General features: G+C 52.7%; 1 protein-coding gene across 2 annotated transcripts in view; it reads left to right on the top strand.

Moving 5' to 3' along the window:
* The window catches only part of LOC142363027 (medium-chain specific acyl-CoA dehydrogenase, mitochondrial), a 43963-nt gene extending 25498 nt beyond the window's left edge, over window positions 1–18465 (top strand). The window contains exons 1-11 of one of the 2 annotated variants that reach the window (XM_075434834.1): window positions 8230–8342; window positions 9065–9162; window positions 9273–9342; window positions 11545–11645; window positions 11737–11817; window positions 12609–12739; window positions 14245–14353; window positions 14721–14861; window positions 14938–15033; window positions 16240–16488; window positions 18378–18465. In XM_075434834.1, coding sequence (XP_075290949.1) covers window positions 8246–8342; window positions 9065–9162; window positions 9273–9342; window positions 11545–11645; window positions 11737–11817; window positions 12609–12739; window positions 14245–14353; window positions 14721–14861; window positions 14938–15033; window positions 16240–16488; window positions 18378–18449 — 1245 coding nt within the window. In that variant the 5' untranslated portion in view covers window positions 8230–8245 and the 3' untranslated portion in view covers window positions 18450–18465. Of the gene's footprint in view, window positions 1–8229; window positions 8343–9064; window positions 9163–9270; window positions 9343–11544; window positions 11646–11736; window positions 11818–12608; window positions 12740–14244; window positions 14354–14720; window positions 14862–14937; window positions 15034–16239; window positions 16489–18377 lie in introns of those variants that run through there. The other variant, XM_075434835.1, reaches the window with a different exon arrangement.
* Window positions 18466–21221: the final 2756 nt, after the last annotated feature.

Genomic DNA, 21221 nt, shown 5'->3' with positions numbered 1-21221 from the left:
TCTGCGCAGATACGGGTGTCTGTCCCGAGGTAGCAGCCCTCGTTCACAAGCCGACAGCCATTGATGCTCTTCGCATTGCCATAGTCCTCTTCCTAACACACGTGCCCTGTGATCCTGTTAACCTAACTGGTTTGAGTCTCTTTGCGCAGCGTGTAAATTAGTAGGCGTGCTGAGTTTCTTCAGCCTTGGAGTGTGGGGTCGAACTGGAGCAGGTGGTCCGTGAGTCGGTGGCCGCGATCTCCCCGTGCCGCAGTTGGCTTTCCCCGAGGTCCCTGTTCCTTTTGGCATTCCCCGCAGCTTTTCACAGCTCGTTAGCTACGCTTACGATTCGTCGCGCTGGGGTTCTGCTTTGGACAGCTTCATCCTTCCATGAAACAGTAACACGTTCTTCAAAATCCTGTTTCTTAGTTTCTGTGGTGAATTTTAAACTTACAAGATTATGAAACTTAACTATGCTAAGGGTAGGGCTTTACAAAATTACCTACATATTCCTCAGTACAACACCAGCATGCGTCGGGCCTCGGTGAGAGCCACGTGTTGCGCCAGAAGCTGTGCAGAAGTCGGGTGAACGGTTGCTGCGCGCCGCGTTGGTGAGGACTCTCGATGCCTTGAACGTCTGAGCCAGCGCTGCGGGGCGTGAGCCACGTCTGGTTTTCAGATGACCTGCAGCAAAGTGGGAGTGCACACCATCCTGGGCGGGTGATGCTCCTTGACTTGCTGTCCTGATGTCTGTCAACTAGTGACGGATCCGGCGTGCCACCTCTCATGCAGAGCATCTCCTCGGTCCCTCTTCCAGGCAGCCAGCCCAGGCAGAGCAGTCACAGTCATCACCTCTGTCCCTGCTTCGTCAAGCTGTAGGGAATCCGAGGAGCAAGTTGAAGACACTCGGGTGAGAAAACTGTTCATAGAATCACAGAATCTTTAAGGTTGGAAAAGACCTCGAAGGTCATCAAGTCCAGCCGTCAACCCAACCCCACCATGCCTGCTCAACCATGTCCTGAAGTGCCACGTCCACACGGTTTTTGAACCCCTCCAGGGATGGTGACCCACCACTGCCCTGGGCAGCCGGTTCCGCTGCTCGACCACTCTTCAGTGAAGACGTTTTTCCTAATGTCCAATCTAAGCGTCCCCTGGTGCGACTTGAGGCCATTGCCTCTCCTCCTATTGCCTGTCACTGGGGAGAAGAGAACGACCCCCAGCTCACTACAGCCTGTGTTCAGGCAGCGGTAGAGAGCGATAAATTCCCCTCAGCCTCCTTTTCTGCAGACGGAACAACCCCAGCTCCCTCAGCCGCTCCTCATAAGACGTGTGTTCTAGACCCTTCTCCAGCCTCATGGCCTTGCTCTGGACACGCTCCAGCACCTCAACGTCCTTCCATTCTGCTCTGCTGAGAAGAGCCTTTTGTTGCCTTCTGGGGAGAAACGGGCCTGGAGGACGCCGAGGGATGGGCTTGGAGCAAGCTGTGGCTCCAGCACCGAGCTCGTGGCCAAGCACTGGATCCCATGAGTGTGGGCAGGGTTTCTGGCTGTGGCATGCTGGCATCGGCCCATTGAGAGCCTGCTGGGTGGTGACGTCTGTTCTGGTGACAGTGAGGGCCTTGAGTCGTGTTTTGATGGTCCCTTTGGTGTGTCTCCCCTGCAGGCTGCGATATTCCAGCTGACCAGCGCTGGCTGCGGGGACCTGGCCGCTGCGCTCAGCCCCAGTCTGCAGGAGCTGGACCTGGGTGATGGTGACGTTGGAGACCCCGGACTTCAGCTGCTGTGCGAGGGGCTGAAGCAACCCACCTGCCCGCTGGAGATCATGGGGTGAGGGACCCAGGGCTCCTCGGGGCAGCCCTTGGTGAGGTCTGGGCTGGGGCTGGGCAGCTGCTGCCGGCAGGGACGGGGAGAGGCTGCCGTGGGTCCCTGCACATCCCATGCTCCCTGCCTGCCCACCCGCAGAGCAAGAGGGGACCGTAAAAGTGTGTCCCTCCAGGCACCTTCTTCCCTTTCCCTGGGTCCTACACCCCTGGGGTGGCTTCCAGGTGAGCCTTGTGGGGCAGAGCGGGTGGATTCTCACTCAACGCCTGAAGAAGTTCGCTGGTAGCTCTAACTGTGCCATTGCTTTGGTCCAGCCACGTCCAGTCAACTCCTGGCCATGTTAGTATCTTGCCTGGAGGGTCGTATCCCGTTTCTAGAATTGCCGCTCCAAGATTTACCTCTTTCTTAAGGCTGTTGAGAGGTTGAACGACATTGCTGTTTCGTGGTGGAAGACCTGAGGTTGGACTTCAGTGGTTGTCCTGTCCCCAGCCAGAATGGAGCAGACTCCACCTCTCCGACACCGGGAGATCTTCGCGCTGCGCGCATGGGTGGGTCGTGCCTCCTCTCAGCGGAAGAAGGGTTCTGGTACCAAGGTCCTCCTTCTGAAGGAAGGGCGGGCTCTGTCAGACCAGAGTCGTATGTGGGGCTGCTGATGGACTTTTCCCAAGTCCGCGAGGTCTTGCGCTGTGCTGCTTTGGCTGAAGAATCAGCAAAGACGGGCGTCCTGCTGGTTTCCACTGCCTGAAGCCCGGCTGAGTCTCAGTGACCTGGGTGAAGGGTGAGCTGGCTGGGGCTTGCGTGCTTTGGACAGAGAGGAATGGCCTCAATGAAGGGTCCTCAGGGGAGCAGAAATCCTCAGACCAGCTCAGCCCATTAACCTCCCCGCTCCCCGCCCCGTGCCAGCTCCCGGGCAGGGAGAGCAGCAGCTGGGGAGTGGGGAGGACAGCGAGGGGGGCTCTGGCAGGCGCTCTGGCAGGCGCTCGGGAGTGGGAGGGGGTGAAGCAGAGGTGCTGCTGGTGCCCAGTCGTGCAGTGTGCTGGGGTGTCAGGCAGTGGTCAGTGCCAGGCGGATTTAAGAGTTCTTCTTCTCTGCTTCTCTCCAAAGGTTGATCAGATCTGGATTAATGAAGGGACGCAGCAGAAGCTGGCTCTCTGAAAGAGAAAAAGCCAAGGTAGAATAAATTGCACATTTCTGGAGCAGGGCGAGGTCCCTGGCCTCATGGTGCTCTCACAGAGACAGGCTGAACACCAAAAGTGAGGCAGGGCTGAGGGGATGTTTGTAGCATTTATGGATATTCCCTTTAATGCCAGAAAGGGGTTACCAGCGTCTCTGGTCGGGACGTGGCTGCAGTCTTGGCTGACTGTCGTGACGAGGGCGGGAGATGCTGCTGGGGACTGAGTTCTGCTCGGGCGCGACGGCAGCTCGAAGGGGTCCTGTCCGGATCCCCGTTAGGGCGCGAGGCAGGCAGAGGGACTTAGGGCAGGGATGTAGAAGAACGGCGCTGAGGGTGCAGACAGAGGAGTGTAGGCCCTCCTGCTTGAAGTTTCTGGGAGCTTTGTATGTCAGGGCGGGTGTTTTTCCTGTTCCCAGGGCCCATGGATGAAGATTTTGATAGTTCTGATTTGACAGCTTCAGAGGAGCTTGCTTCTGTCTCTTTTGTTTGTCTTGCTTTTATGCCGGAGAACTGCTTCTGGTTTTGCAAAGGGGGCCTGGCTCGGGGATCTCCTTAGGTTGTGAGGTTTTCCTCCCCTCCTGTAGCCGGTGCCAGCCTCTGGACTCTCCTAGTGCCAGACGATCCCTAGGGACGCCAGCCATGAAATCTTTCCGGGTCTGGTTTTCAGTCCACGAGCAACAACAACATCGCAGTGGCAAAGCAGGAGCTCCCTGAGCTGCAGAGACGCCCTCTGCTGTGAACTCCCTTGACCTCCCAGGAAATCCCTGAAAATACCCGTCCAGGTCCTTCCTCCTCCCACCTGGCTGTTCCTGTGCGTGTGTAGTGACGGGATCACGGATCGGTTCTGACGCGAGGGGACTTCGCCGTGAATGCACAGCAGTTTGTGCCTGTAACCACGCGGACGAGGCGGGCGTCCCTGACGGCGCTGGGGCGAGGATTCGTGGAAGCAGAGAACGGCAGAATAGCTGGGCTGGGCAGGACCCAACCGCCTGCTCGAGCTGGGTCGGCTGGAGCAGCTTGCCTCGGTCGTGTCCCTTCGGGTCTTGAGTACCCCCAGGGACTGAGAAGCTGCAGCCTCTCCGGGCAGCCAGGTCTGACGCTTGATCACGCGCACAGTAACAAGCTTTTTCTTACGTTTGCAGAGTCCCCAAGTGCGAGGTGCAGCAGCTGGGGGGGACAGGGGACGGGAAGGAGGGGCTCCTGGGCTCGGAGTGCCCGCCAACCCGACAGCCGAAGGCCGGGGGGCTCAGCCCCAGGCTGACTGGTTGTGCTGCTGGTGGTCTGGGTCTGTCCCAGCCCAGCCCCTGCCTGGCAGAGGGGCTGGGGAGCCGCAGCTGGGCCACGCTGAGCGGGATCTCCTGGGGTGCGACAGTGGGGGGTGCACGGGCTGCTCGTCTCTCCTGCTCTGCGCGTGTGGGTGCCAGTGCCGTCCCCGCCAGCAAGTCTCCTCGTTCTGCCTCCAGAACAGCTGAGGAGGAGTCTGTCGGAGCAGCTGCCGCCCTGCGTTCGTTGTCCCTGCGGAGAAGCGACCTCGAGCCCGTTCTCAGAGCCGGCGAGCCAGTGACCACGCTTGGGCGGACGTGCCCGTCCTCAGGCCCCTCCTCGCGCTTGCGCTCGGTGGCAGCAAAAGCCAAACTCCTCCAGCAGTGCCTCCCCGGGGGGACAGCTACGGGAGAGCCGGTCTGCGCGGGGCTGGGACCAGTCTGTGCGACTCAGAGCACTGACCTGGGTGTGATGTGCAGGCAGGGCGAAGGAAGGAGTGTGTGGAGAGCAGGAATGGCGGCCATCCCCGAGCCGGGGCTGCTCTCAGCCCCGGTGTCACGGCCTGCAGCCGTCCCCGCCACCTCGATGGCACCTGGCCCTGCCAGGGGGATGGAGCTGGTGCTGAGGGCTGTGTGCTGCGGCTCTGCCCGCGCCATCCCGCTCCCCGCTGATGCCCAGGGACGATCCCGTAGGGGTCTCATCCAGCAGGGCGGCCGGGGAGGGAGCGGGGCCGGTGCTGCGGAGGAGACGGCCCTGCCCGGCGGGAGCTGCGCTGGGGTCCTGGGACCCGGGCAGAGCTGGGGGGTTGTGCGAACACTCCGTCCCTGCACCCGTTTCTGCTCTCAGAGAGGGAACAGAGGGTGGGGGGCAACATAGCCATACAGATTCTTGTTGACATGTCGGTGTTGGAAGGAGCTGTCAGGCAAAAATCAAAAACTTTCCATAAATAATAGGATATTTAGAGTTGTTTTGTTATTTATACGAACTTTTAGGGTACCTCGAGGTTTCCGAATGCTCTGCAAAGAAAGGCAGATGTTGGCACGGCCTGATTTCAGCTGTGTGCTCCCCCGTTACGCCCGCTCAGCGCACAGCAGGGCAGCGAACAGAAGGTGCTGCTGCCCTGTATCCTGCCACAGGCAACGAAATCGTGTCTTTGTGGCAGCCATGACAGCAATGCAGACAGATAATTTATAGCTCTGCAGAGCAGGACGCTGCGGGCTGTCGGGAGCTGCCACCGCCTCCAGCAGAGCCGGCCCGGGACCCCCAGGAGCCGCGGTCTCTGCCCAGGGCGGGGGATGCGGCTGCTGCCGGCACAGACCCTGCCCGACCGGTACCCCAGCCCGGGTACCGATTCCCCGGTGAGTACCCCTGCAGCCCCCGCCCCGCTGCCTCGGGGGGACGCGGACCCTGGCCCCCCGGCCCCAGGCACAGAGCCCCTCACTCACGCCAGTCCCCCCCAGCAGCTGGTTTTGGGGACCCAGACTGTCCCTGCTGCAGTGGCTGGAAGCTAAAGACCCCCAGTTGCTCCCACAGCTGCACGGGGAGACCACCGGCCCCAGCAGCAGCACTGGGACCCCACTCCCACTGCCCCCCAGCCCGGGGCACCCACGCCCTGGGTCTGGCTCCCGTTGCTGGCACCGGATTCCAGTGAGGGGCAGGGAGGTGTCGCCAGAGCTGGCACTCGTCCCTGCGGCACGCGCATGGCCCCGAGCGGGAGGTTACGCAGAGCTCAGACGAGGTTTTAAGAGACAGGTTAAAGAAGATGCGATGAGACGATACAGCGTGTGCAGCGTCTGCCCCGCCTGTTTCTTCACAGCTCCCGTTCGGCAGCTGTAGAGATGTAACCCAGTTGCACAAAAAAAAGTATTTGATGTGTTTACATACAGCAGCCAAATTAAAAGCCCTGAGCCTTTGAGCAGATACGGCTTTAGAATTAAAAGAAAAAGAAAAAAAGACTGAAAATTTGAAATGAAGTAACGATTGCGATAGTCAGGAATGAAACAAGCTGAAAACATACCTGGCAATATTTTTATGGAATTTTGCGATGTTCTTTCGCGGCAGCAGCTTCAGTGACCTGCGCTGCATCAGCCCCTGCGTGACGTTCCGGCCCTTGCCCTCGCTGAAACACCGGCTCAGCAGCAAATGCTAGAACACAGTTTGTAATATTCAAAAAAATAAATTGTAAAACATTTATACCTGTTATAGAAGCTCGCCTCCCGTGACGAATTCAAATTGAGCAGCCAATTGTTAATTAATCAGTTGTGAACTTATTAGCAATAGAATTTATTTAAGCAAGCGATGAAGCAGGCAAAACAGCGCTGGGCGGCCGGGGAGCCTCCTGCTCCGCCAACGGTCCACACCCCACCCCCCAGCAGAGTCTCTTTTTATAGTTTAGTGGTTCCGGGCTCTATGTGGCACATCCTGGTATATTTTTTTTGCGGCTGCACGTACTGTTGCGAGGGGGTCATCCTGGTCCCTCTGGGGGTCGTGAGAATGAAGGTCGTAGTTTTCCTCCGCGTTGTGGATCAGTTTCTTTTCTCATTTGGTCTTGCTGGTCCAGCACGAAGCAGGAAGGATTCGTGCTCGTTTGCTCAGCAGGATGTCGATAATCTGAGGTTTGGTTTGGTGATTTGTCAACGTGCATTTCAAGGCTTACTGCTATCACAGCAGAACATCTCTCAAGTGGTCGGTGGGGTGGGTTGAGAACCGGCTGAGTGGCAGAGCTCAGAGGGTTGGCATCAGCGGTGCGGAGTCTGGTTGGAGGCCCGTAACCAGTGGTGTGCCCCAGGGGTCAGTACTGGGCCCAGTCTTGTTTAACTTCTTCATCAACGACCTGGATGAAGAGTTAGAATATACCCTCAGCAAGTTTGCTGATGACACCAAACTGGGAGGAGTGGTGGACACACCGGCGGGCTGTGCTGCCATTCAGCGTGACCTGGACAGGCTGGAAAGCTGGGCAGAGAGGCACCTGATGAGGTTCAACAAGGGCAAGGGCAGGGTCCAGCCCCTGGGGAGGAACAACCCCAGGCACCAGGACAGGCTTGGGGCGGACCTGCTGGAGAGCAGCTCTGCGGAGAGGGACTGGGAGTGCTGGGGGACGACAGGGTGACCATGAGCCAGCAGCGTGCCCTGGGTGCCAAGAAGGCCAATGGGATCCTGGGGTGCATCAAGAGGAGTGTGGGCATCAGGACGAGGGAGGTTCTCCTCTCCCTCTGCTCTGCCCTGATGAGGCCCCATCTGCAGTGCTGCATCCAGTGCTAGGCTCCCCAGTTCAAGAATGATGAGGAGCTACTGGAGAGAGTCCAGCGCAGGGCTACGAGGATGGTGAGGGGACTGGAGCATCTCTCCTGCGAGGAGAGGCTGAGGGAGCTGGGCTTGTTCAGCCTGGAGAAGAGAAGGCTGCAAGGGGACCTTAGAAATGCCTGTAAATATCTGCAGGGTGGGTGTCAGGAGGATGGGGCCAAGCTCTTTCCAGTGGTGCCCAGCGACAGGACAAGGGACAACGGGCACAAACTGAGGCACAGGAAGTTCCGTCTGAACGTGAGGAAGAACTTCTTCCCTCTGAGGGTGCCGGAGCCCCGGCCCAGGCTGCCCAGGGAGGCTGTGGAGTCTCCTTCTCTGGAGATATTCCAGCCCCGCCTGGACGCGGTGCTGTGCAGCCTGCTCTGGGTGACCCTGCTTGGGCAGGGGGTTGGGCTGGGTGACCCCCAGAGGTCCCTTCCAACTCCGACCATCCTGTGACGCACCGTGCCGCAGCGGCTGGCGGTGGTGAGTGGTCCAGGCGCAACGCAGTGCCTGCTGGCAAGCACGGTCCCGAACTACGATGCCCTCATCGGCGGTGCCGTGCCCAGCAGCGGCCGGCCTGCGCTTCATCACCCTTTACCTTCGCAGACGTTTTCCGTTTTCTCTGGAAACGCCTCGTCTCCCCCTGGTCCTGCCTTGTGCTCTCCCCGCTGCGGCACGCGGGAGCGGCGGAGATCTCACACCCGTCTGCTTGCTTCCTCAGCAGATGCTGCGAGCCGTGGTGGGGCGCGGGTGGAGGCCGCGCTCCAGCAAACCCGCTCCCAGCGCGCACGCCAGCAGGCCCGGGGCTGGCTTCAGCTTTGGTAAGTATGACAGGTTTGGGGAGGAATACGGCGTTACGGACAAATCAGAGTTAGGAGGAAAGCCAGCCGCGCTGCGGTTTGGTGGGAATTTACAAGGGGTTTCTTCTGAGTAGATTTCTGTCCTCTTTTAAAAAATCATTTGAAAACCAAAATCACTTTCCTCTCCAGCTGAGGAAAGCCGGGCATGTTTGTGATGTTTATGGGGTTTTATTCTTTTTCAAACTGATGTCTGTCTTCAGCTTTTTCATTGCCAGAGTTCCCTCAGCTTTGAAGAATGATCTCAAGTTGGCTTTTACAATGTTAAAATAACTGTCTGTAGTCTTAGTGGAACGCGGTTGTAAAGAAATTCACCCCCGATTAGGCCTGGTACGTAGGTAAGAGCAGATTTAGCAGCCAGATGTTTGGAGCGAGTAGCCAGAACCACCAGATGAGGAACGCCGCTCTGCCTCCGTCTCCTCCTCCGTTACGCAGCGCTCCCCGCTGCGTCGCCACTGGCGTGCGGATGAGTCGGTCAGAGATCAGCGCGGGTTTTCTCTGGAGCGAAGGAGGTGGTCGAGCTGCTTGGTTGCTGGAGAGGCGCGGGGAGGCGGGTCCGCGCGGTCTGGGTTGTCCTGGGAGGAACTCACGCTTGGTTCTTCTTTTCTCGTCACCTGACAACTGGCAGAATGAAAAAGAGTACGGAATTTGCGAGGTGGGTTTTTTTTACGTTCTTTTTTTGCTAGAACTGACTGATGAACAGAAAGAGTTTCAAGCCACTGCTCGGAAATTTGCTGTGGAAGAAGTTTTTCCTGTTGCTGCACAGTACGACAAAACTGGAGAGGTAAATTACCATAGAGTAGGGGGGAAAAAGTCGATTTTTATCTTAATCTGTGTCAAATTTAAAATGTTAATGGTGACGAATCCGGAAGTGATTCTGCCTGTCTGTTCCAGTATCCTCTGCCGCTCATAAAACGAGCTTGGGAGCTTGGTCTTATGAATTCGCACATACCGGAGAGCTGCGGTAAGTAACCGTTCTTTTTCATCTGTAAAATAAAACAAAGAAAAGGCCTTTGAGGAGATTTATATGTTCCGTATAAAACGAACAGTCGCCCACTCGACGCTCTAAACTTCCTCAGCAGGCAGGCTGGCGCCTGCAGCTGGTGCCGGGGGCGGACGTCGTCTGGCCACAAACTGGGCAGATCACGATTTCCTAATTTGTGACCAGGTTTTCTACTGTGGCGACAGCTGCCCGACGGTCCCCTGGCGCGGCGCGGCCGCTGGTGGGGCGGAGGGGTCAGAAGATCGCGTTTTGATCTCGTTTCTGACGCAGGCTGGAGCAATTTCCGAGTTTAGTCCGGAAGGACGGTGTTCCAGTTTAGGTGCCGTGCGGTACAGCAGCGCTTCGGTGTGTGACTGACCTTGGAAAGAAAGAGATTTTCCTTTTGCGTTTATATTACCTGAAAACGAAGCTGGGGAATTGTCCCTAGCAGAGCCTGTATTTTTGAAGTCAGCGGAGGGTGGACCTTTTATCAATAATTTAATTAATAAGGAAGAAAGAGACAAAAGGAGTAATTGTGAGGAGCAGCCACAAATTCTAGGGAAACTCGAGGCTGAAAGACCATTAAATTAAAACTTAGAAGGGACAAACTGGACGCCATTCCTTTACAAGGTCTGCAAGGGAGAGCGGGGAAAATGCACCCCAGTCAGCCTGATGCACCGTGTAAATTAAGAACACGATGAAGTACAGTGGAGCAGACACGCCTCTGGCACGCCGTGGGGTTTTCCTAAAAGGAAGTCAGGGCACAAAAAATAAATGGAGTTTGCTGCAGGAGCTGATAAGCCTGTGAACACCTGGGTGGTATAAAATGCTCAAACTTTGGAAATTAATGTGAACAATCAGCTGGTTTCATAGCGGAAAAATCAGCAGCACAGACTGGCTGGCGCTTGGGCTGAAGAACCGGGGAGAGGGTGTCCCCAGGGAGGTCACAGAGTTAGCTGGGAATACCGAGTTACTCCGTGTCGAAAAGGTGTGAAGAGCTGCAGGGGAAGGCTGTGAAACTGGGCGACTGTTAAAATGGCAGACGAAAATCAGAACAGGAAAAATGATGCACCCAGGAAAGGAAAGAAGCAATCCAAGCTTCCCAGAGCAAATGGTGTCGTCTGAGCAAGTTAGTGCCTCTGGAAAAAAAAAACAAGATTTGGGGGGTTAGAATATAAAGTGTTGTGAAGATGTCAGCAAAATGCCCACAAGTGGTCAAAGCCATAAACTTCAGGTCAGAAATTAAGAAGAGAATGATGAAAAAAGCAGAAGGTATAATTCTGCTGCTGCCTGAATCCAAACTGCGCTTGCCTCTGCAGTTCTTTAAGCAGCCTGATCCTGCCACCTGGAAAGGGCGTCGTGGGAAGGGAGGAGATTCCTAAAAAGGTGACAAAGATGGTAAAAGGTACAGAACAGCTGCTGAGTGAGAAACACCGCAGCCGTCAGTGTGGTGGGGCGTCTGAGAAGGGACCGCTAGCTCACCGTCCCTTCGGTGCGACCCGAAGGCAGCAGGGCCAGAGCAAGTGAAAGGAGGTGGCTCCACACTAAGTGCAGAGTTAATTTGTGCGGCTCGTTACCCCTGGATGATACCGGTGCTCAAATTGTATGTGGGGGCAAAAAGAGAGCGGGCAAATCCCCAGAAGAAATGTCTTGTCAGGGGCTGGCTGACAGAGAGACCAAGGAAACTTCTGGCTGAGGAAGTCACCTGAAGGCTGAGGAAAATATTCTGAGGACGTATAGCTGTATCGTTACTGCGTTTTTATCCACTTGCCAAAGTGCTGGCTGCTGTCGGGAGCAGATTACCGGGTTGGTTTTCTGACCGATGCTTGGTTTTTGTATTCCTGAGTGCTGTGGTAGCTCAGGAGCCTGTGTCGCCCTTCCTCTGCTTCCTAAGAACTCTTCAGAAGATTCTCAGATGTGAGGTAGTTGAAAGGCTTTGGCAGTGCATTCTCGCAGTTGTCCCACATCAAGCCCGTCACCCTGGAACGGAGAAATGTGATTTTTAAGTCATCTGTTACTAATTGCGAAAACTTTTCTTTAGAAGTCTTGCGTGGGAATGTCTGATCGAACACAGGGCACAATCAGATGCATGAGGGGGAATGTGTTTCCGTTAATTAATTTTTGTCGCTCACTGATGTGTTCCACTTCAGCCTCGTTTTAGTCAGTGAAATATTTGAACTGTAGGTGGTCTGGGCCTCGGCACTTTTGAGTCCTGCCTTATAACGGAAGAGTTAGCGTACGGATGCACGGGGGTTCAGACTGCCATTGAGGGGAACTCCCTAGGGGTAAGCGCTGTCCCTTCCTGCCTCCTTTCAGCTGGAGTCCGTGCCCTTTAGAAAGGTGGCTTAATGCTCTAAATATTTAATTTTCTTTCAGGAAATGCCAGTAATCATTGCGGGAAATGAGCAGCAGCAGAAGAAATACTTGGGAAGAATGATAGAGGAACCACTTATGTGTGTAAGTAGGACCTGGGAACACTGTAGAATGTTCCGAAATTACATTCATTGGGTTTTTGGGGCTGTTTAAAACACTGATATCTACTCACAACTTAGCCTGTGTTGGTTTTTAAACAAACCGTGGCGTTTACTGAAAGCCAGGGAGTACTGAATTAGATGTAAGCAGGAAGCAAACAGAAGATACTGCCTGGAAAAGCATCCGAAGTCGCTTCCAGGAAATTAACGCCTTTGAATTCACTCTCAAGGGAAGCTGCAGGGGTGTAAGGAAAATGCAAGGTTTGTAGGAGCACAAACGCAATCAGATGGGCATTAAACTGCACTTAGGGATGTCAGGTGATATTTAAGCAGAACTTGTCACATAGAAAGATGTAAAGATTTATGTGCAGTGCGTTAAAATGGGAGAAACTAAGCCTCATGAAATGAAGAGCATGGTTCCCATAAAATTTTACTCTGTGCTCTTACTTTCAGATTTCAAAGATCGTCAGCTTTCGTATCAGAGTTTGTGAAGCATAAGGGAGGGGGGTGACTTATTAAAAGTTACAGAATGGTTCTGGTTATCATTAGAAGATAATTCCAATTATTATTATGGACTTATAAGGAGAACTAACCCTATGTGCTTGGACTCTTGCTCAGACAGCTATTGGGGTTTTTCGATGTAGTATTTTGGGGTTTTCCACACAGCCCTCTTAAGACTTTTACAGATCAGTTTGGTGCACGTGATTCTGCAATAATTTCTGATTACTTAAAACCAGAGTTTTATTCCTCAATATTTGGCATTTTCTTTTCTTCTAGGCTTACTGTGTAACCGAGCCTGGCGCAGGCTCTGACGTGGCCGGTATAAAAACCAAGGCTGAGAAGAAAGGAGACGAATATGTCATCAATGGTCAGAAGATGTGGATCACAAACGGTGGGAAAGCAAACTGGTGTGTTGGCTTTTGACTGGCGTCCCATTCTGTTACTCTGTTCCGACCTGAGGTGCCTCCCACACCCCCCAGTTAGACACCAGCGGTTCTCTGAAGGTCTGGTACAAAGCTGAGCCTTCGTCATGGTGCATCTCGCTGCCCTTGGACCTGTGACCAGTTCGTCAGGGCAAGGTGTGAGGCAGGGCCGTGCAGCGTCTCACATGGACACTGAGCGATGACGGGACGACTCCGCTCAAGAAGGCCTCTCAATTTTTGCTGCTGTCAAACAAAACCAGTTCCGCTGTCTCTTCCGGGAAGGGCAGCACCAGTCAGAGTTAACTGGCCCAGTGCTCAAGAGGCTCCTGTTACAAGGGACCTTGCTCTGTGGCTGTGGTGGCCGAGATCAGGTGCTTCTGATTCTGCTGGAAACGTCTCTCACTTCCAGTGAAGACAGAAAAATGCCAGCATTGTGGTGTGACCTTTTATTTTGCTAAGGGAAGACATTTGCCCAGTGCCAACGGATCCAGGTTTTGCTGTGGCGTCTGTGGAGGTGCTTTACAACACAGACCTCCTTCATCACGTCTCACACAAGAGCATGCTCATCCCCACCACACAGATTCTTTTGAATTCAAGAGGAAAAACTTGACACATTTATGTCTAAAGCTGCATTTTCTTGTTATTTATTTCTTTGTTCAAGGCAGACCCCTCAAGGAGAATCTACCACAGAATCACAGAATCACAGAATGGTAGGGGTTGGAAGGGACCTCTGTGGGTCATCTAGTCCAACCCTCCTGCCGAAGCAGGGTCACCAACAGCAGGTTGTAGAGGACCTTGTCCAGGCGGGTCTGGAATATCTCCAGAGAAGGAGACTCCACAGCCTCCCTGGGCAGCCTGGTCCAGGGCTCCGGCACCCTCAGAGGGAAGAAGTTCTTCCTCGTGTTCAGACGGAACTTCCTGTGCCTCAGTTTGTGCCCGTTGCCCCTTGTCCTGTCGCGGGGCACCACTGGAAAGAGCTTGCCAACCAACCAGCTCTCATTGATGTTACTGAGCACCATCAGTGTGATTTAGCACTGTTTGATTTCTAATGGAAAAAAACTCCTTTATAGCTTATACTTAGCAGAACAAAACTGAGATCTTCGAAATCAGCTGATAACTTGAAGGCTCTGCACGCAGTACTGTAATTCCTGATTTTTACGTACGTGCTGTGAATCGGTTTCTGTTGTACTGTGCGTGAAGCCGATGGGAATGTTAAGACTTAAAATACATGGAAAAGGTGAAGGACCTTTGCGTGCTGACCTGAGGTGACTGTAGTAAATCTGGACTTTGGCGGTAAGAGACGCACTGACACTTCCTCTCTCTCGCTGCCTCTCCGTTTATTCTTGACAGGGCCAAAGGGTTGTTAACTGAGTGGCAGATCTATTATATGGTAGAAAGACACATAAAAGCATCCCATGTGTTAGCTAAAAAAGTACCTGATCGTTAATTGCGAGGAGAAACGGACTGCCCTCGTCTCTGTTTTACACCAGGTATTTTCTGCTAGCGCGTACCGATCCAGACCCAAAAGCTCCCGCAGGCAAAGCCTTTACTGGATTCATTGTGGAAGCGAATAGCCCTGGAATCCAAGTCGGAAGAAAGGTGAGGAGCGTACCTCTGCTTTGACAAGCCAGGAATTCTCATTTGCTTCTAAAGCGGTAACGCAACAATCTGCCGTTCACACTGGAGACCCTGGGCTAGTTCTCTTTGGGGAAAGAAAGACAAACGAATGATTACGGCTGCAGAATCGATTTCACAGAGACAGGAAACCGCTTGGACAAATTACGGGCATGGCGGTCTGTAAATGCAAAGCTAGTGTTTGTTGTGTACGTGATGATTTTTAGACAAAGCCAAAGTGTTTGGGGGAAAAAAAAAATTACCTGATGCTTTGAGTAAACTGAAGAATGAAAATGTGTTGCACTTTGGCAGAATCCCATTGAGTTGCACCTCTGTCAACTTCCCTGTACAGGAAATGAACATGGGCCAGCGCTGCTCCGACACAAGAGGTATTGTCTTTGAAGATGTCAGAGTTCCAAAAGAAAATGTATTACTAGGTGAAGGAGCTGGCTTTAAAATCGCAATGGGAGCTTTTGATAAGACCAGACCACCCGTAAGTATCAGAAAGAAGTTACTTAGAAATTCCCTTTATATTTTCCGATTTTCATGCTGTGCTGTGTTTAATTCAGGTAGCAGCTGGTGCTGTTGGGTTAGCAAAAAGAGCGCTTGATGAAGCTACCAAATATGCCTTGGAAAGAAAAACCTTTGGGAAACCAATTGTTGAAGTAAGTTAAATATATAAAAATAAGTATATCCAAAAGCTACGTTTTCATACCTGATGTACTACGAGTGAATTTTCAGCGTTGTTCCTTTACATTCAGGACGTGTGATTTATGGTATCTCTGCCACTGCTTGGCTTTTCAAGTATATAGGTCAGCGCTATCTGAGTAAATCTAGTTATGCCGTAACTCCTGGGATTCTTCAGTAATTTATTGATGATAATAGCAAAATCACAAAGAAAACTCCACCCAAAACCCTGAAACTGTCAGGACACACTGAAGCTCTTCAATGCTCATGAGCAGGGATTTTCAGGGAAGGAGGAAATCTCCCTGAGGCAGGGACACAAGACTCACAGTATTAATACTAACGGAACACATTGCCAATCACACTGTTTTCCTGACTTAAAGAAATATCCATAAACATCCGACTAAATACAGATCTCATAAAAAGGAAAGCACATCTTCATCAATCAATACTTAATCCCTGTGACTAAGTGGATTTTAGAATTAAAAACTTAAAAGTCTGGGCGGCCCAAACGGTTCAGGAACGGGGCTTGAGGTGAACCGGTGTGCTACACCGAGGGATGGAAAGGGGAATCAAAATGTGAAGTGATAACTGGAGGGCTGGAGTACCTCTCCTCCGAGGACAGGCTGAGGGAGCTGGGGCTGCTCAGCCTGGAGAAGAGAAGACTCCGGGGTGACCTTAGAGCAGCTGCCAGTGCCTGGAGGGGCCAACAGGAAGGATGGAGAGGGGCTTTTCACAAGGGGGTGCAGTGATAGGACAAGGGGGAACGGCTCTAAACTAAAAGAGGGCAGATTTAGAGTAGATACAGGAAAGAAATTCTTCCCTCTGAGGGTGGTGAAGCACTGGCCCAGGCTGCCCAGAGAAGCTGTGGCTGCCCCCTCCCTGGCAGGGCTCAGGGCCAGGTTGGATGGAGCTCTGAGCACCCTGGGCTGGTGGGAGGGGTCCCTGCTGATGGCAGGGGGTTGGACCCAGATGATCTTTAAGGTCCCTTCCAACCCTTACTATTCCATGATTCTATTCCATGATTCCATGATTTTGAGAGCCTGATCCAAATTCTGGAGAACTCAAGTATGATTTCCTGAGCACGTTGAGCTTGCAAATTAAGATATTAAGAAGACTTTATTCTGCTTGGAAGTCAGAGGGTTTTAGGCAGGCAACGTTAACGTGGTTTGTTTCCTCAACCGCAGCACCAAGCAGTGTCTTTCATGCTTGCTGAAATGGCCATGAAAGTGGAGCTGGCCAGGATGGCTTACCAGAGGGCTGCGTGGGAAGTCGACGCTGGCCGCAGGAACACCTACTACGCTTCCATCGCAAAGGCCTTCGCCGGTGATATTGCGAACCAAGTAGCTACAGACGCAGTGCAGATTTTTGGAGGAAATGGATTTAATACTGAATATCCTGTGGAAAAACTCATGAGAGATGCTAAAATCTACCAGGTGAGTAAAAGAGAGGATGCAATCTGTATAGTCATGCATACATTTTATATAAAATACACTAATGGCTACTTATTTGAAATGGTGACGTGCACACACATAGAAGTTTTGAGGCTGAGAGCAATAATCCTTCCATTTAAAAAAAGGGCATGCAAATCAGGCAAATTCTTGCCTACAAAACTCTGTGTGCATGAGATCAACAGCTTAACCTGCCCAAGAGGAACAGCTGAGTCTTCCCCTCAGCCCCATACCTGGTGCAGAGAGCGGTCGCTGGAAATCGCATCCTGTGCCTTGTCATACCCAAAGCGGGCGCACAAAACAAGCGACACGCGGTGGCTGCACCGAGTGTGCCGCTTGCCTCCCTCCTCGTTGAGTCTAGAGGAGAACACTCCAGCAGCTTCTGCCTCATTCCTCATCAGTCACGGTGGGGGTTGGTTTAGGGGTTGTTTTTTTTTCCTTTCTGCTTCCCAGGCTCTGCATCACTTCTTGCTGTGCTCTGAACCTTCCGCCTGAAACTCTGGTGTCGTAAGCTGGGCTTTACTTCACCTGAGATACCACCAGCACTGAGTGTCACGTGTTAGTTATCTTGTGTGTGTTCATTAACAGAAGTGTGGCGCAGCCTGCAGTGATTAACCTTAAAAAAAAAAAAAAAAAAGCCCAGAACAAAACCCCCAACAAAATGTTCTCATATTTACTCATATTTAGCCCATAGTCGCTCATAATCCCCAGATCTTTTTCTTCAGCGTTATTACCAAGAAATTATTCCCCATCATAATTCTTCTTGTAGCATATACTATGCTACAGTTCTTTATTCGGAAAGAATGATTGAATTATGTTCAGGAAAACCAGGAATCTTTTATCTTTTCACATCTTCCTGACATTAATAATGACTAGAAAAAAACACACCGAAATAGAGGACAACAAGAAATGCATGTGGGCCGTGACCCGCAGCGCTGTAACAGGTGTCATTCTGAAGATTCTAGGTAGTTGAAATTTCGTTTATTGCTGACTTCAAAACTATTCTCACTAGCTGAGAATTTTTCTCTGTCTAAGGACAGAAAACTGCTGGTTTGGAATCTAAAGGTTCTTCGTATTAATCACACTCCTGCAACTGGGGAAATGAATGAGTAACTGAATTTGTCATGATTGGGCTTTTTTGCTGTCAGGCTCCACCCTAATGTGACCACAGGTTACAGCGTCTTTATTTCTGCGAAGCTGCCTAAGGTTCTGGGGAGGATTATCCCCGTTTTATGACTACAGACAAAGTGAAATTCCATACCTCTGAGCAATCTGCCAAAGATTCGCTTTGGCAGAGCTGGGAGCTGAAAGACTTCAGCCCCTGAGCTCTGTTTCTGGAGGAAAATGTAAAAATACATGCTCAAGAAAAAAAGGAGGTAATAGTGTGTTGAAGACAGTTCAGAAAGAGTAGTGGGAATAAATGGATGAAAGGGACCTTTTGCTATGGCCTTGAAAGGCTAGTCAAAGGAAATGCAGCACTTCCAGCACAGGTCACCTCCTCCCCTCCACCCACCGTTTCCAAACCCGCTTTGTGAAGCCTAAGTTACGTATTTTCTTCCCCAGAGAAGACATTTCCCCCATCCTTCTTTACTCACTACCTCTGTTAATTCCATGAGAACCTTACTGAGTTTTGCTGAGCGCATCGGAGAGAACAAGACAGTCACTTGGGATCTCGTGTGGGATTTATTGCATTCAGCCCGCTATAGTTACTCCAGACACACTGGAATTTTATTCAGTTTTCTTTGTCTTTTGGCACGCCCTAACCCACACAGGGGTAGTGCTATGAAGGTTTACACGTGTAGAAAGATCTGTTAAAATATTAAAAACAACACAAAACAAAAATCAGCTAACATTATTGTAATTCTTCTTTTCAGATTTATGAAGGAACTGCTCAGATTCAAAGGATGATCATAGCCCGGGAACATATCGGCAAATACAAGGCTTAAAGAAACGTTTCAGGCATGCCTGGTGTGGATGAAGTGTTCTGTGTTCTAATGGAAGAGGATCTGGGAGCGTTTCTCAAGACAGAAGGGCGTGGAAAGACACCTTTTCCTTCAAAATCTTTGCTGTGCACATGATTAAGTAGTCCTGCTGCACACCCAGTCCATTCCCTAACTTCGCTCCTTCTGGCGAAAGGAGCCTGGCAGGGACCCTCCCCGTTCCTAGGCTACGTGTGAACTTTGAGGTGGCAAGATAAGCAAGCAGCACCAGTCTCTGTGCCTCTGTGCGAGCAGTGCCATGGGCAGATGAGGCTGAGCAACAGCTTTCCAGGCTAGCTCCTTCGGGCTGCCAGCTATCTGCACAGGTTCGCATTTTCGAAGCAGGGCTGCGAAGGAGCGTGGCAGGGACCACCCCCATTCCCAGGCTAGATTTGACGTTTGAGGTGGCAAGACAAGCAAGCAGCCCCAGTCTCTGTGCCTCTGTGCGAGCAGTGCCATGGGCAGATGAGGCTGAGCAACAGCTTTCCAGGCTAACCGCTTCTGCCTGCGAGCTATCTGCAGAAGTTCGCATTTTCGGAGCAAGACTGCAGAAGGCGCCCGGCACGGACCCTCAAAGGAACATTGAAAGTTTGAGGTGGCAAGACAAGCAAGCAGCCCCAGTCTCTGTGCCTCTGTGTGAACAGTGCCACGAGCAGAGGAGGCTGAGTAAAAGCTTTCAAGGCTAGCCCCTTCTGCCTGCGAGCTATCTACACAGTTTCGCATATTTGAAATAGGGCTGCCGAGGCTCTCGGCACAGACCCTTATGGTACGTTTGAAGTTTGAGGTGGCAAGACAAGCAAGCAGCCCCAGTCTTTGTGCCTCTGTGCGAGCAGTGCCATGGGCAGATGAGGCTGAGCAACAGCTTTCCAGGCTAGCTCCTTCTGGCTGCCAGCTATCTACACAGGTTCGCATTTTCGAAGCAGGGCTGCGAAGGAGCCTGGCAGGGACCACCCCCATTCCCAGGCTAGATATGACGTTTGAGGTGGCAAGACAAGCAAGCAGCCCCAGTCTCTGTGCCTCTGTGCGAGCAGTGCCATGGGCAGATGAGGCTGAGCAACAGCTTTCCAGGCTAACCCCTTCTGCCTGCGAGCTATCTGCAGAAGTTCACATTTTCGGAGCAAGACTGCAGAAGGCGCCCGGCACGGACCCTCAAAGGAACATTGGAAGTTTGAGGTGGCAAGACAAGCAAGCAGCCCCAGTGTCTGTGCCTCTGTGCGAACAGTGCCATGGGCAGATGAGGCTGAGCAACAGGTTTCCAGGCTAGCCCCTTCTGCCTGCCAGCTATCTGCAGAAGTTTCCATTCTCAATGAACGGCTGCGAAGGAGCCTGACAGGGACCCTCCCCTATTTCCAGTCTACGTTTGAAGTTTGAGGTGCCAAGACAAGCAAGCAGCCCCAGTCTCTGTGCCTCTGTGTGAACAGTGCCACGAGCAGAGGAGGCTGAGCAACAGCTTTCCAGGCTAGCCCCTTCTGCTTGCGAGCTATCTGCACAGTCTCGCATATTTGAAATAGGGCTGCCGAGGCTCTCGTCACAGACCCTTAAGCTACGTTTGAAGTTTGAGGTGGCAAGACAAGCAAGCAGCCCCAGTCTTTGTGCCTCTGTGTGAGCAGTGCCATGGGCAGATGAGGCTGAGCAACAGGTTTCCAGGCTAGCCCTTTCTGCCTGCCACCTATCTGCAGACGTTCGCATTTTCAGACCAGGACTGCCGGAGGCGCTCGGCAAGGACCCCTAAGCTACGTTTGAAGTTTGAGGGGACAAGACAAGCAAGCAGCCCCAGTCTCTGTGCCTCTGTGCGAGCAGTGCCATGGGCAGATGAGGCTGAGCAACAGGTTTCCAGGCTAGCGCCTTCTGCCTGCGAGCTATCTGCAGACGTTCGCATTTTCAGACCAGGGCTGCCGGAGGCTCCCAGCAAGTACCCCCAAATATACTTTTGAAGTTTGAGGGTGCAACACAAGCAAACAGCCCCAGTCTCTGTGACTCTGTGCAAGCAGTGCCATGGGCAGATGAGGCTGAGCAACAGCTTTCCAGGCTATCTCATTCTGGCTGCCAGCTATCTGCAGACGTTTGCATTTTCGGAGCAGGGCTGCCGGAGGCGACCGGCACGTACGTCCTAGCTACGTTTGAAGTTTGAGGTGGCAAGACAAGCAAGCAGCCCCAGTCTCTGTGCCTCTGTGCGAGCAGTGCCATGAGCACATGAGGCTGAGCAACAGCTTTCCACGCTAGCCACTTCTGCCTGCCAGCTATCTGCAGACGTTCGCGTTTTCGAAGCAGGGCTACCCGAGGCGTCTGGCATGGACCCACTAACCTACGATTGAAGTTTGAGGTGGCAAGACAAGCAAGCAGCCTCAGTCTCTGTGCCTCTGTGCGAGCAGTGCCATGGGCGGGCAGATGAGGCTGAGCAAGAGCTTTCCAGGCTAGCCCCTTCTGCCTGCCAGCTATCTGCAGACGTTTGCATTCTCGATGAACGGCTGCGAAGGAGCCTGGCAGGGACCCTCCCCGTTCCCAGGCTACGTGTGAAGTTTGAGGTGGCAAGACAAGCAAGCAGCCCCAGTCTCTGTGCCTCTGTGTGAACAGTGCCACGAGCAGAGGAGGCTGAGCAACAGCTTTCCAGGCTAGCGCCTTCTGCCTGCGAGCTATCTGCACGGTTTCGCATATTTGAAATAGGGCTGCCGAGGCTCTCGTCACAGACCCTTATGCTACATTTGAAGTTTGAGGTGGCAAAACAAGCAAGCAGCCCCA

This window comes from Opisthocomus hoazin, chromosome 13, assembly GCF_030867145.1.
Source record: "Opisthocomus hoazin isolate bOpiHoa1 chromosome 13, bOpiHoa1.hap1, whole genome shotgun sequence".
NCBI lineage: Eukaryota > Metazoa > Chordata > Aves > Opisthocomiformes > Opisthocomidae > Opisthocomus > Opisthocomus hoazin.
The sequence above is the reverse complement of the archived record's forward strand: the minus strand, read 5'-3'. Positions and strand labels throughout refer to the sequence as shown.